General features: G+C 36.4%; 1 protein-coding gene across 1 annotated transcript in view; it reads left to right on the top strand.

Moving 5' to 3' along the window:
* The window catches only part of brk (transcriptional repressor brinker), a 31,713-nt gene that overhangs the window by 13,632 nt on the left and 1,105 nt on the right, over positions 1 to 16,976 (top strand). Inside the window, exon 2 of the mRNA XM_083135697.1 lies at positions 8,838 to 8,972. Within this exon, the coding sequence (XP_082991823.1) occupies positions 8,838 to 8,917 (80 nt within the window). The 3' untranslated portion in view covers positions 8,918 to 8,972. The remainder of the gene's footprint in view (positions 1 to 8,837; positions 8,973 to 16,976) is intronic.

The following is a 16,976-nucleotide window of genomic DNA, read 5'->3' as shown; positions in this document are numbered from 1 at the left end:
GGAGGCACATAGTAATCCAGTCTCGATCAGCTTATCTATGCATATAATGGACTCAAAACAAAAACTAGGAAAGACGCCAAATTGGGAGGATGGGATCCTCCTACTGCTCCATTCCTCACACTGTTCATCATTCATCCTCATGCTCACAATGAGCCGAAAGTGACAGAAAGCGACTATAGATTAGAGAATAATTAAGTAAACCATTCATCCTCATTGTCATGATTGAGAAGAGTTGAAGAATAGATGAGGTAAACAGAAGGGGACAAATGGGTGATGGACTATATCAAAGCGTTCGAAGATTAATATGGAACAGGGATGTACCTATGAAATGCAAGAGGATAATATATAACACATACTACACTGATGAACAAATTTAAACTTTTTTTTGCTCCTTTGAACGAAAATAGGTGATTATTTATAATTCGACCCTGCTGAATCCAAATCTGAAAGTAGAAATGCTGTATCACCTATCGTTTTCCATGGATTTTCATATTTTGTTTTTAATAAAATTTTAATTCCCTTTGTAATAATACATCGAAATTTGAAATTATTTTTGTTTGTTTGCTCATGAAATAAGATTTAGATATTGAAGTGAATAACTATGAAATATAAAAAAATTAAAAAATATATATAGGACCGATTTTGACTGTTGAATTAAGAAATTTCATGCAAAAAAAAAGGAAAAAAACACATTTTTACTCACATTTTCAAAATTTCTTTCTTGAACTCTGCCGTTTGTAAATGCCACCAGAAACCTCTTCCTTGAGGTTCTAACAGTAGTCTGCTAACATGTTCTGTACCGAGTTTCCTGCATATTGTTTCTCCATGACAGAAATATCCTGGTGAAATCTCTCGCAGCATTCATCACTAACCGCACCCAAGTTAGGGTTGGAAAAGTCCAAATGCGAATGTAAAAAGTGAATTTTCAAGTACCCAAAACCCTCACCATGTTTATCCAAAGCCTTAACAAAATTTTTCATCAGCCCTAACTTTATATGCAATGGTGGTAACAAAATCTTATCTTTCTCAAGTAGAGGGTGATGCCTAACACTCTTCTCTCCAGGAATTATGTTTTTCCGTATGGGCCAATCCACAATGTTGTAATGTTTATATTTTGCCCGGCTGTCCCATTCGCAAAGAAAGCAACAAAATTTTGTAAACCCAGATTGCATGCCTAACAGTATACCAATCATTTTGAGGTCTCCGCATATCTGCTAACCATATTGTTCATAATTTATAACTTTCAATATTGTATCCATATTGCCATATGTTTCCTTCATGGTGGAAGAATAGGCAAGGGGTACTGATGGGTATATATTCCCATTATGCAACAATACTACTTTTAAAGTATTCTTAGATGAATCTTAAGACCATCTTGTAATAAATTCCACCCTCGGAGACGAGAACCTAATAATTCCGCTTGAACTTTAGAAAGGTTGAATTCTCTGACTAGATCATTTAGTTCGGATTGGGAAATAAAGTGAATTATATTTGGATCAGGAAAATTTGGATCGATGTTTGAATATGAGGGACCAGGTTCGTCATCTGGAGAAGCACTGCTTGGTTCTGTTTCATCCACTGTCCATTCTTTAGGAGGCTTAGGAATTGGTATAAAATAATGACTCATAGGTTTTTTGGCTGAAGGAACATCAGGATAAAATATAGAATGTTTTAATTTTGAACTATATCCCACTATGTTTGTTAAACAGAAGTAACAATCCACAGTATGATCTTTCTGTTCTGTCCATATTATAGGGTTTCCGAAGGGCATTGATTTGAGAGTGCCATTAAGCCAACCACGTAAAGTTCGCGAACGATCACAACAAATTTTACCTGGTGCCCAGCTTTTTTCCTCCTCTACTTTACTTCCAAAATACAACTTGTATGCTTTTTTCACTATAGGAGTGATAGTATTTCTCTGTGACTTCGGAGTAAATCCCCCCGCAAACATAACAAAACAAATTCGGGTTATTCACACATTTGCGTGACATGGCGAACTCATTAATTGAGTTATAATGTATTTCTTTAAGAAAAAAAAATATGAATGCTCTGATCGTTTTGTTAAAATACAACTTACACTTGACTTCACTATACACAATATTACATTCACAATTTCACGAACATACACAAACATAAAATACGGCTACTCGCGAAGTTATCGGAAAGGAAGTTAAGACTCGACTAATCCACAAAAGAACAAATTTTAACAGAGAAACAGAAAATTACTCTACTGCCAGATGTTTTCTCCATGAAATTTTAAGTGCCAGTCATAAACACACAAGGTCGCTAAAAGGTTCTTATCCATTTGCTAGGAACCAAACGTTAAGCCGTATGCTGAGCAGGGTGCGGAGACCTGAAACCATAAAACTATAAAATGTGGGTGTTCTGCAAAAACTTTAGGTGATGCAGGAAAACGGATGCGATATTCTTTATCATCACATCTGAATACATAAAGATCACTTAGTTTTATTTAAAGGAGTATTTCATTGTTTATCAGTGCTATGTGCCAATAATTACGTGACATAGAGAGACAAGAAAAAGATGCAGGCAGTGGAGATGAAATTTTTAAGCAGTATATGGGAGGGGACTAGAAGGGATAGAATAAGGAATGAGGAGATCCAACAGACAGTGGGTGTGGTGAAGCTTCAGCACAGGATAGATCAGGCACAGATGAGATGGTTCGGGCACATGAAGAGGATGGATGCAGACAGACTACCAGTAAGAGATTATAATGCACAAGGAGTGGGAATAAGGCCAAGGGAGAGACCAAGATGTGAGTGGAAAGAGCAGATAGTGGAGAATGTTAGGAGAAGAGGACAAGATTGTAACACCGTGAAAAGAGAGGGATGGTGGAAGGCATGACTTCTATGCCGACCTAGTCAGAGGCAGGTAAGGGCGAAGGATAGTGATGTCATGATTAGCAAGAGTTACAGAAAAGTGATGCAAAAGTAGGAAAAATACATAAATTTGAAAACTATGTATATTAACTAAAGAAAATTGTCGTTTCTGCAGGAAAGTCAATAACTCGTACATACTTTTTACAATATGATACAATATATTGAGGAAGCTGTCGTGTAAACCCTAGTGTTCTAAACGTATTGTAATTTTAAAATTTGTGAACAAATATTATCGTGAAAATAATTGTAATTCCATAAAAACTATCATTCTTGTAACAATAATTTCTTGCTGGTGAGATTCTATATACTGACAATGATCAATGCTGTTAATGTACTGAACCATTTTTTGCTGGCACTATTCCTTTGTCAGTGCAGTGGAAAATCCATCGCTCGTTTTTGCACTGCAAGTTGTGTTTTACACAGCAATTAAGGACATTTTGGTGTCTCTTACACCATGGATATCCACAGGATTTGTTCCGGGGGTGATGCAAACGAGGCACTTTTTTCCAGCGGTGCAGCAAACTAGGCATGTTTCTCCCCAAAATAGCGATGCAACTAAAAAAGCTGTTAGCTGTAATATATTCATATATGTCAGTTAGTTATCTGGATATCTGAATTATTCAGATACTAATTAAATAACATGCAGATATCTACAATCTAGATAATATGTATTTCCATGTAATAGACTTAGTCTTTATGAACCTCCTGCAAAATTATTAAATTATTATTAAAAGGTTATTGTCGATTTTTTTGTGATGCTGTTGCCACATTCAATATTCACCTCAAAATGCTGAGAGAAAATGTAGCTGTAGCGAAATTTTTGCTACAACTACAGGAATTTTTAAAATGTAGCATCGCTACAGCTACCACTGTTGATTTCTATTTATGTCTGTTAACACGTTACTTCATTAATAACCCATGGTGCTACAACCGTGAGGGCCAGGGACTACCTACAGACTGCCAGCCTCACTCCCACGTGCCTCAGCAGAGATGGGCGATCATTCAACCAGTTACGGGATGACGTGTGGTCAGAACAACGAACCCCCAGTCATACTTATAGGTTCCCATGACCGGGTTACACTACCGAATCTTTAAAATAACACCTCGAAATGCTTTCGTTGTTGGGTTAATTAGGTCAGGTTTAAGACTCTTAGAATTAAAATAACCTCCCTAAATGCTCTCAACTGATCACATTGTAACTAGCATAATACCTCTTCGAGCCTTGCTTTAAATATGGCAGTAGTTCTTGTCGAAGACGACCTGTTTCCCTAAGCTAATTGCTACATCAAATTGTCTGCAATAGATAGTATGTCGCATAGTGATAAACTGTGCAAATTACTTTCTTGAAGCTTCAGATTTACTTCCACAATAATTTTTATTTCAAGACTTCCAAATCTTCCTGTAAAACTTGTGAAAATCATTAAATGTTCAAACTATTATCCGTTCTCTTGGTTCTGTTTTCTAAAATGTAGCAGTGTTTTAATTAGATAGAAATTTCAGCAGTGACTAAGTTAATTCTAAACAGGTAAAACGGTGGCAGCATAAAATCAGGCAAACCAGTACTGATTGGGCAGCTCAGTTGGTAGAACAATTACATGGTATGCCGGACATCTGAGTGGGTTGAGTCATGGTTGAGCCTGCATTTTTCACTGAAATTTCTGTGTGTGTATCTCCTTTTTGTGCCAAATCAAAAAGTTTTTCAATTGTCATCACAGAGGAGATGTGCTATCAGTGGAGAACAGGCAAGTGATATTTGAATACAATACATGCAGTCCAAAGCTTTATGGGAGGAGGGGGATAAATCTATTTCCCAACTGGCTACATTTCCTAAGAGATAAAGGATAACAATGAAAATATAAAAAAGGAAGATATCGCCCTTTCAAAGTTATTGATCATATTATTAATAGAGATACTTGCTGTGACAAAAAATATTCCTGTTTATTTTGTTAAAATTCAAAACACACTCTTTATGCAACTGCAAATCATTTAAAATAAAATAAAAATTGCATGTTTACGTATACACTAATAGAAATTGAAAATCATTTTGAGAAGCTTCCATCCTCCGTGGCGGAGGGTTATCAAAATGTGCTACAATGCTAGAAGCCCGAGGTTTGAATCCCGGTCTAGGCCTAGATGTTATTTGTGAGCATCCCTTCATCAATTTTATCATATCATCACTCAACCTTGTAATTGGCCAAAAGTGGCAGAAAAGTGAAGTAAAATAAACCAAATCAATCATTCCGAAAAGCTGAAACTAAGAGAAAAGTGCTACCAGCCTTACTATTAATTATTCCTCACAAGAGAGTTCAGGAATTAGGAATTTTAGTTTTCCTGTTCATGTTCGAATGAGTGTTCTCGGGTTACCAGCCAGGTTAAAATGGCAAAGTGAAGTAATGATTCTGCCCTAATAATTGAGCATTTATGTTACAGAATCTTTATTTTGCTTGTTTATATGGTTGAATTATGTGTTTAGAATAACACATATGACAAATGTCATGCAACAAAAAACGAAGAAACTTATGTTAGTAAGACTCGAGAATTTAAATTGTTCAAATGTTGTTAATAACCCATTAGCATAATGCAATACAGCATGACAGTGTATTGTACTGCATACTTACATGCCAATATTGTTATAATTGGAAATTCCTTTTTAAGAACAACAAAAAAAAGCTTTAGCTTTTTTGCAAAGAGAAACTCTGACCACTATACTGTGTAGAAATGAGTCGAGCCTGAATATTTGGATTACCATGCCACTGCTCTTCTCAACCAAGTTACAAAGCCAGCCATTTATGTGATTTTCTATTTCCACTGTTGAATCTGTGCGAGAATTGTCTCGGTCAGTCACACTACAATGCAATCTGTGACCTTTGGAACTCTGATGCTGTCTTCAGTGCCAAATATCTCCCAGTGATTTTATTGTTTTTAAGCGATAAAAAAGCCAAATTCCTTGTTAATACATGGAAATATGAAGGGGAATTTAACAATATTTATCCTATGCCACAAATAAAATTGGATTAACCTATATCATGAACTATGCCACTTTGTTATTGCATTGATTTCCATTTATTTTCTAATGAAAGCTTTATAATTGAAGAGTGTACAAATAGCATAATGGTTGTTAAACAATAAAATTTGGAGTAGGTCAGTAATCATGTTTTTTTCCCCCGTATATCTATTCAAACTGTTACTATTTCTGTGTATACAGAAAAAATTGTTATTTCAATACACAGATGTTTTAATTAAATGTAAGAATTTTTGTTACTTATTCTGCTCAGTCATGCCATTATTTAATTGAAGAGTTCTTGCACGTTTAGTAAATATCTCCAATATTATCTATTTACATTTCTTTTTATAATTTGTTCATAAATAATTGTATCAGTAATTCAGGTTGTGCATTTTACTTTCAGGAAGTGTAATTTTTCCTTTTATCACTTTTTTTTTCTTTTCACACTGAGTGATTGTTTACAATACTTTATATATAAAAAGGAAAATAAAAGTGCATTTTATCATTTCTCTAGTCTCTTTTGTATATCCCCTTCATGCATTTATATACATCCAAATAGTGTTCAATAAAAGGTCCTGAGAAATTTGAACCTGCCTCAAGTTGGCAGTAACAAATTGTTTGTAGTGGAAATCGTTAAAAATATGAATACTTCTTCATGAAGGGTCTTTGTTTTTTATCAAGCTTCAATAACTTTTCTAATAAGGAGCATCAGTTGTTTGATGAGCAGTATCTGTTTTTGGCATGGAACTGATTTTGTTAAAACTTTCCCCTAATCATGATAAATATAAGATTTTAAATTTCATGGATTGTCATGGTTTCCTTATTTCATGTCAAATGACTGCCAAAAGTATAGGAAAGTGTTTTGGGCAAGGGTAAGGTATGAATCGTGTTGTTTTGAACAAAATTCTAAATTTGCAGTCGTGTTGATAGTCACATATGTTCATGAAAAAGGAATCAGTGTAATGTTGGCCATTTTATAATGCGATTTTGCAGGGTTTCATCCATAATTTTCCACCTGGGAGGTGGGCAGTGGCATTTTCTCCATGTTACTGCATTTATGTTGGTAAACCAATTTTTTTCTTTATACATTTAGCTTTAGTATATGAGAAATCACTCATTATACAGGGTGTCTCATGGGAAATGGACAGTTTTCAAATGGATAATTCAAAGCAGTGAGAGGGGGTAGGCTGGCGTTGAACTCGCTAGGCCATGCCATTTTTGGCTCAGTTCGGATTTTCTCGGCTCGACATGGCAGCAGTACATGCAATGTCAGTTGCAGGCATGGCACAGTGTATATTTGAGCATTCGTTTGTTCACATATGACAGGTTTTCGTGAAAAGCAGCGAGTTATTGAATTACAATGGCTCTCTCTGTGCTGTTTCAATATTGGCCATCATGGATCCATTCGCCCCTTTTCACGAAACTGTTCTATGCGAACAAATGATGCTGAAATGTCCACGGTGCCATGACTGCAACTAACATTGCATGTTCTGCTGACATGCCAAGCCGACCCCAGGTGAACCAAGCCAAATGGTATGGCCGAGCAAGTTCAGTGCCACCCTATTTCCATCTCTACCACCTCTCACTGCTTCGAATTCTCCATTTGAAAACTGTCCGTTTACCGTGACGCACCCTTTATATTATACATACTATTAAATCAAGCTTTTAAACCTGACTTTAAGGGGATGAGGGACAATTTCGCACCAGTTGTGCATTTATTTCAATATTGTCCAAATGGGCAGTCCTACTGAGGAAAAAAGCTGGTGTTCAATAGAGCATGAATTTCTCCACATGTTGCAAGTGAAAGTGTTTTTTAAAGTTGATTATTAAGCTAGATATGATGTTTGAAAAATATGATGAATAAGAATTTTCAGAAACCCATGTATTCCTTTTGGGGAATCAACTTCAACTTAAAGTTACGGCTAATCAAATGGAAGTTTCGACATTTCCGTCTGTCAATTACTACTTCAGTCTGTCCTTTTTCTGTTGATATATATTTCTATGCCATCGGAAGTTTGATATTCCCAAGAGAACAAATGAAATAATATTTCCATAAGAGCAATGTATTTCTCCTTGCCTCCTACGACCATCCTGGCAGTGTTGCCAAACCTGATGCACATAAAAGAGCTACATTTCACCGTAAACTGAGCGGGACATTTGTGCTGCTATAAGGGCACGGATGACAGAGGGTTAATGGCTGGTTTATAGTATACACCAATGATCATTCATCACACCTTTCTGACAACTGGGTTTACTCCCTGATTGTACATGGAAAGGGCAAGGAAGCTGAAGATAGTACGTGGTCTGGGTGGTCAGTTCCACTACTGGAAGGAAATTTCTTCTTCCTTTCTGTTTCTGTGCTGTGCTTGGCATTGGCAGTGTTGCTACATATAGAGAAATTTCCCTAGGTCAAAGGAAATCCAGATCCTATTTTTGGTGAATAGGGAAATTTTATGAAAAAATATCAAAATTGCTGGAAGTTGTCAAACTCCCGTTTTTCTTTTACTTGCATACATTATTATTTTATTTCTACTATATCTATATATGGGACTATAACAAATATATACAATAAATAAAAAATGTTGCAGTAAACCAGATTAAAATTTCAGGATATGCTACTGAAGGTGGGGAAGGTGTGAAGGCATATTTAACACCAAAAGAACAATAACAGTCTTGCGAAAAATTAGCAGGGTGTTAGAGGGTTGTGTAGATAAGTCAGTGAATTTATGGACTGCCAGTTATTGGTACTTGTAAATCACTCATAATCTACCTTCTGCGTCCTTGATTTTTCCATTGTAGTAGGTCACATCAAATTCAAATAAGCATCTGGCCTGTTTTTGTTTCAATGTGAATAACGACGACTGTTTACAAAAGTGCTGCATCTGCAGTGTCACAAACTCAAATTCCTAATACAGTTGTGTTTATCCTTGAATCAGATCCATCGCAGATGAGGTTCAATGGTTGCAGCTGTGAGGTGGGAGAATCAAATGCAGCATCCACCGAACCACTTAGCTGAGTCACTCACTGAGATACGGCAACGCTATGAAGATACTGCCTTAGTTATTTTTAAAGTAAGTACAGAATATTTAATGAGAGTGCATATACTTGAAATCTTATATTTCCATAAATTATGTGTAATTGAATTTAATTCTTGACTTAAGAGCCCGTATCACCGCTGGTGACGATACCTAAAAAATAGGTTCTTGCGTCGACGTTCTGTGCTCGAACAGTCAAGTGTGTGGCATTTAAATTTTACTGAGTTAAAGATCAAATATGAAGTTAGTTATGTCGCGCAGCCTTTTTTTAAATACATTAACTATTACGTAGTTTTCCTGATCTCAATTTCGTAAAATTCACTTGCTCGCCAATTGTATGTAATAACTTAAATCAACATTTTAAAGCGCAAGAAAGCTTCAACTGTTCTTCTACAGCAAAGAAATGAAACTGATCTTACATAATTTTCTTTAGAATGTCTGTAGTTTGTCGACGTACAGAGCAATGTATGTAAATTTTAACTTCGACTTTTCCAAGCTGGTCGCGCTAGCCGTTTCCCCCTCTGTACAGCTGGCGCTCAACCCCCCCTCCCCTTCTTCGCCGTCCCTTTTGTCTTTCACAATCGACCGTCTTCCAAGAAAACCGCATGCTGAGAGCTAGGAAAAGAAAAAAGAATGCAGGGAAAGGTTTTGGGGGAGAATCAATGGTTTGGGCGATGCTTGTAAACAGTTCTTCACTACGCTATATCCTAATACTAAATCACAATGGGGTTGTAGTGCAATGACAACAGTGAAGGACGGGGGATTTTCCCCAGTATATTGTTCACAAATGGGAAAGGCTGGTTGCACAGACTGAAGTACACCTTTACAAAGGGGTTGCCTGCAAAAGAAAAATTGTGCCAAATTATAACTTTTTTTTTGCGAGAACACGAAAGGGATTTTTTTTTTTTAGGGGGAAGGTGACTTTACCCAAAGTTTTTAGGTAAATATTGTGTAAATTCTATCTGGTGGTGGATTATCAACCAGCCACGCGAATGAACGACTTTTTAGCTGTTGATCATAAATAAGTTCAATGAACGTTCATTGTCAGTTTGAGATATTTCTGAGGGTCAATGGTAAAAAATACTTGATGATCTGTTATGGAAATAGTGCTATTTTTAAACATTTTGAACGTCCGTTCAATTTAATTTCGAATTTGACTCTTTGAATACTTTATGACGTTATTTTATCACCAATTATATATATATATATATTACAGTCAGACCCAAAGAAATCACAACATAAGATAGTTCTGTGTCATCATATATACAAAAATACTTTTAGGCATAGGTCTTATGTAAAATAAAATACATTAATTATATGTTGTTTTTTCTTTTCCAAATACATTATTTAGTGGAATAATATGACAGACTTACTATTGATAATGACCATACAAAACACACGATAAAAATTTCATTCACTTTCAACTTTCTGGGGCCGGCCACCGTGGGGGAGTGGTTAGCACATCGCGCTACGACGCCAGGGGGCCCGGGTTCGAATTCCGGCTTGGCCGCGGATGTTTGTGAGTGTCCATTCATCAATTTCATCATATCATCACTCAGTCCCATCTTCGCAAATTGGCCAAAAGTGGCACAAAAAGCGAAGTAAAATAAAGCAAATCAATCAACTTTCTGGATATACGACAAATAACACTATTTCTGTATAAGGAATTTTAGGCGTGCTCAGATCCTCCGATTATGGGGAGCAAGGGCCTTGATAAAACTTTAGCTGACGAAATAAAGCCCTCATTCCATCTCACTGTTTTTATTACATTGATGGGAACAAAACAGGGTCGTGTGTGTCCCGACCCACCTAAAATCACTTTATTAGATGAATTTCAACTTCAGTGGCACCATTGTTCTCTGCTGGCGCTTTATTTTCCATCTCTGTCGTTCAAAGACTAATTTACGTATAAACGTGGTTTAGTACCGCAAATTCAAAAGAACTACACATAATTTATTCATGTGCAATATATGGGCAATTTATTCTGCAGACACATACAGATAATACAACTAAAGAATAAAATATGTGGAGGTGTTAATAAGAAATTTGCTAGTGTGAGAGTCCAATTACATAGGAAGTAATACACTACCCTTTCCTTACGTAGTTACTTGGAAATTTCGTAGGTTTGAAAATAGTATTAACTTTTATTTCTATTAAAGCATAATGTTGTTTAAGAACGGTTATTAGATTCCTCTGCATTAAATTTCTAAGTGAAACTATTAAGGGGCAACTTCTCCCTTCCCCCCATTTACTCACCGTATGCAAAGAGTGTGAATACTTTTTTGCTGAAATGGGAAAATGAACCACAGCAAGAAACTAATAAAATACGTCTGTTTTTATGAACAGCTGCAGAATTATCAACAAACTTGTTGAAATTCACAGTTTTGCTAGCTTGTACTCATTCGACGAAATACATACAGCCAGGGACGGCCAGGGGGGATGAAACCCCAACAACAGATCTAAGCTCCCTTTAGCCCCAGATTTTTATAGTACGGTAGACGCCTTGCGATCGAAAATTAAAGAAGTAGAAGCTATCTTACGTAATATTTTCCATTATGAAACTTCCCTTAGGGCAAGGCCATTGCAATGTTCAAGTATATTTCCATTTTCTGCTTTTATAAGATCGCAAGATTAATACAACGTGTTGTACGTAAAATCGTGGTTGGAGGTGACAGCTGCAGATCTGCATGGATCAACAACGGACATTGATTATTTAATACGTACTAAGTAATTGTTAAATCACAAGTCTCCAAACTTGCCAAAAAAATTTACAGATACTCTGCTGCCTATCTGGTAGGTGGATGTGTTCAGTGGCTTTGGGATTGCTGTTTGGTTGTTGGAGGGTCAAACGATGATGATAATACGATGCCTACGAAGCTAAATGTTAACAATTATTATCCTATGTGAATCATGTCACTATTTTTGGAACGAGTGTTAAAAATTAATTTATATAAGTTGGAGGATGTTACCAATTGTATTCTGAAGGTAACACTGAGAGAACAAACATATTTTCACTGCAAATTCACCTACACTAGGAGACAAAAGCATTGACTATCAATATCATTGACATAAATCAACGGATACAGTTGCAGCTCTCGCACTGGGCACTTGTGATTAGTAGTGAAAATAACTACCAATAGTTTTATATGTGTTTCACATCTGATTCATCTCCATGGAATAGAAATTGGCCTCCGTGATGGAGTGGTTAGCACATCCGGGAGTTCCAATCCCGGCATGGATGCTCTTTGTGAATGTCCGTTCATCAGTTTCATCATAGAATTCATCCTCAGGCGGAGCACAATGCATGACGCCTTAGGTTGTAAGACACGTTTTTATTACGTTAAGAAAAGAAAGAACATCAAAATCATCTCATCTAGGATAATCCACCAACTGCAGAAAACACAAAAGAATGTCTTCCGCCTGTTCTGCACATGTGTCGCAACAGGCTGAATAGCTATGCACTACTACAAAACTTCGTCATTATTTCCCTAGTTTACAGCACCATACAGGAGAGATATCCTGCTACTCGATGTTATAAACTATTCCATATATGTTGGTCATAGGCGTGCGCACGTGCGGGGGAGGGGGGGAATTGTCCCCTAATCATGGACGTTCGCAGATTTTTCCACAAAGGGACAAGAAAGGTATTTTTTTTTCATGGGGCATATTACCCCGATACTAGTGCTGTTCCCTCAAAAAACACCACTTGAATTTGAAATTATCGCATTCCTGTGTCCCCATTACATAATAATTAATGTAAATTACTATGACTGAAATCTAATTATACTTGTGAAATATATCCTTTTAGGTTGACCTTCGTTTTCGAGGTGTGGTCATCATCCTTGCCCCCTTGCAGATGTTCCATGCCCCTATATTATTATACTTTCACCTAGAAATTTAGTGGAGAGCAATATTGTCGCTGTTATTAAACAATATTATACTCTAAAAGGAAATGGCGCAACCACAAGGGGACAGGGGGGCATTGCCTTATGCCTTTTTCAACCTTGGACGCAAATCAATTATGGGGGGGGGCATACATTGAAGTAAAAGAAAGCAAGACTAGCAGAATCTACTAGTAGTAGGACAAAAGGATACCAAGACGGAATTAGTTTTCACGTCATTCTTGCATTATTTCTTCCAGACGGTCAGGATAACTTGCAAGGGGTTACAGAGGGGCCATTGTCCACTCGACTTTCAATGTTATACAAATAAAAATACATTTCGTAAAATTTTCTTTCTCGCTTCGCTCGCGGTACCTGCTTTTCTTGCAGTCTTGTCAACTTCCGAGCCGTAGCTAGGAAGTAGCGGGAGTTGGCCCTGGGCGCCGAACAATCTGATTGAGAAAAATTGTAAAAGGGAATGCCATGCCGTACTATGAAATTTTTTGCGTCCTATTAAATCAGTACTGTTTTCAACTTTCAAAAATTTGGATCGAAAAATTTTCTTGCTCTCTTCGCTCGCAATTTATTTTCTCCAATACATTGTAAATTACCAGAGAGAAAGTAAGAACAGATAAGTAATTCAGACAGTTGCTGCTATAACAGTTTGGTTTGGAGGAAAACGAGCGCTCACATTTCAGAGACAATCTATATAATTTTTGTTGTTGGTTTGTTAAGGGGCGGATGAATAGATTACGTAATGTATTTAAATAATATGTTAATACCTAGGTCTAGGTATATATATATATATATATATATATATATATATATATATATATATATATATATATATATATATATATATACACACACGTATATATATCACATCAATGCAAAAAACTAAAACAGTGAGATAAAATGAGGTTTTTCTTTCCCGATCCGACTGAATTTTCAAGGCTTTTGCCCCCCCCCCCCTATCAGAGGGTCTGCGCACGCCTATGATGTTGGTACCTTCTTCTAATAATAAAAACAAATTAAAATAACTGTAATATTAAATTAATAATTAAAATATTAATTAATATTGTTATTACATGAATGGGAAAAAGACGGCATAAGAATATTCATTATCTAGCACAAGAATAGTTCAGATCCCTTCAATTTGTATAAAAACAACTGCCCTGGCAAGGTGATTGTGAAACAGATAAGGAATTGAATATTTGTTGAATAACGAAAAAGGATGTTAGATCCATTTGACGAAAAGAAAAGCTCTTAATTTAATATTTAAGCATATTACTTAAGTAGTGGTGTGCATAAATCTTATTTGATACAGTCATTCAAAGTTGTTTGACTCCAATGTAATCCTTCCCTTAGAATATGTTTGACGGAAATACACCTCTCTCGATTATACGACAGATGCTAAACAAAACAAGCATATTTACATTATTTAATTTTAGTACTAAGTCTCTCGTGGAAGATTCGGACTCCCTGGACACCCCGCCTCCCCTAAATAGTCCTTGGCTCTATTACATGTAAGTTGTATTGCGATGTTCATCAATGTGTGTTTTTCTTCTTTCAGACATTCGGAAAAAGTTTTGTCTTGTCACAGGAAACATGTCGGGGTAATAAACGGTGGGCGCTGGAAAGAAAGGTCCGTTATGGTCAGACTCTGACCTGCATGAATGGGGGAGAGTAGCGGACAGGGAACCTTGTGGTCTGCTTCTTCCGACAGAGCCTCCCTCCTTCCAGCAAAGTCTCCCATGCAATGGATTTGCCTTCGAAGGGGGAAATGGAATCAATATTGGCAAGACTAGGAAGAATAAATGACATCTGTCCGCTGCTTTTTTCGAGCGACGCTGATACGGGCTCTTAATTTCTGTATGGTGGATGATTTTCACAAAGTATACACGACGATAGGGAGAGCTTGAAAATAAATGGAAGTTTGTGGGACATGAATGTGTAATTTTTAATTTACCAGAATGAGTTTATACTGAAAAGCAGATTTTGAAAGTTGTCAGATTTAAAAACTATAGCTGCTAGAAGTGTATTTGTGGTTATAGTAAAAGTGTTGCAAAAAGGAAGAAACTAACCTAGTAATGGAAATGTTTATACAAGGGAATGATATTACCTTTGATCGATTGATTGATTGATTTGGTGTTTAAAGTGGTATCCGAACCATAAGTGCCTCCACCAGGTATCGAACCTGGGACCCCATGATTACAAGACTATGTTGCTACCACGGGGAGGCAATGATACCTTTGGATAAGAAGAATTGTGTTCATGTAAGGGAAGCCCTGATTTTGTAAAATAAATTTTCAATATGTGGCTTCAATCCTTTATAAAATTATAAAACTTATGTACAAATTAAAGAGGTGAATGAATCATTCATGTTCTTCATGTAATGTTTGTTCTTTTGTATCATATCACATCAGTGTGATTGGCAGTCTATCGGTAACAGTAAAAAATGCATTGCTAGTATGTATGTGTATATAGCATGTATTTATTTCAAAGTATACTGTGAATAACAAGGTTTCCATTTTGAATTTATGGACATGAAACAATCCTTCCTTTCCCAAATGAAATTTGTCTTGTTGATGTGATTTTAGTAAGAGCTCTCTTCAAATATACAGGGCATGGATATTTTCTTCTTGCTTCCACTTTGTGACAACTAAAACAGATTTTCACTTTTAGTATTCTAATAACATTTTTTGCCATCCTAGTGGCGATGTATGTGCCTGACTCATGATCTCCCCACCAAAGATTCTGGCTTCCAAGTTCTGGTCTGGGCATGTGCTTCTTTGCGAGTGCCCCTCTATTAATTTGATTTAATCCCTATTCATACCCATTATTATGATTAGGCAAAAATGGCAGAAAACTGATGTGAAACAAAAAAAAATGCAAAAAGTACAATTCATATTCAAATACATATACCGGGTAAGGCAAAAGTTAGGTTACATAGACCACTGCAGTTGCCAGACCAAACACTTCTAGATTTTTATTTGTGGTGACTCGTAAAGGCCACCATGCACGCTAAGAAAATTAAAAGTGTGTGGACCATTTCAAAGAAAGGATCACAGGTGCTGCCCCCACCACACTAGCAGATGCCTTATGCAACTGGAAGCATTGAATTGAAACATGCATTGAAGTAAATAGTGCGCACATTGAATATGTTCTCTAACTGTAACCATTACATATCCGTAATGTGGGGTGTAAGGGGTACCTTGCACGTAGGGGCCCAAAAGTCAACGTCACTTCCAAGGTAGTACACCCTGGACTGTAGACTAACGAGGCTCTGGCGACTGGCACTATGGTCAGTATAATTTTGTGTGTGTTGTCCTGTTTTTTGTCGTTGTGTGTGCTGAGTGCCCGTTTAGAGCCTCAGCTTTTGACAGAAGTCAAAAGATTTTAAGATTTTTAGTTATGCAACGTTAGAGTTGTCATTTGTAATGATAAGGGGCTGGCCCCTGTATAATGTAATGGGTGCAAAATAGCCTAAGTGCTGATGCACCCAAAATTTTAAATTCAAATTCAAATCTGTAATGTGCTTTTGTATTCACATATTTCTTTTCCTATATAATTTGACTTTGCCTCACCCTATATATTGTTTAATTTAACATCATAATTCTTTATTCCACTTATGATAATCCAACAAAACTAATTTTGATCAGTGTATCAAATGATTTTCAGATACCTTGAAAATACTTTTTATTATGTGAAAAATGGGTGCAAATTCATCCACGGTTAAGCTGCAAATGATAAAATTACAATTTGAAACTAACGTTACATGCCAAGATTTTGATACAGTATAAGGTAAAAACTCACTTATTATATACAATGCCATACTTCACCAAGTTCATTTGGCTTCATCAGGACACTTGCAAAGAATCAGGCAAGCCAAGATTGAATTTTTATCTCATACTACCTAGGTACATCAAAATAGCATAAGAAACTGGAAGATTATGTGAATTACATTTTCATATGATTACTAAGGCCAGCCGCACACCGGATCCAATGCGACACGATGCAATGAGTCACAAAGCGACACGACGAGTCATTTTGTTAGCTAAAATATGATGGCAGATTTCATCCATTTATGCAATAGATCTAGGTCTGTGTTTTATAATTTGGGAAGCGGGTTAACGATAAATAATAACAGTTTCCAGCA

Source organism: Lepisma saccharinum, chromosome 14 (assembly GCF_977018435.1).
Source record: "Lepisma saccharinum chromosome 14, izLepSacc3.1, whole genome shotgun sequence".
NCBI lineage: Eukaryota > Metazoa > Arthropoda > Insecta > Zygentoma > Lepismatidae > Lepisma > Lepisma saccharinum.
This window is presented reverse-complemented; position numbering and strand designations above follow the sequence as displayed.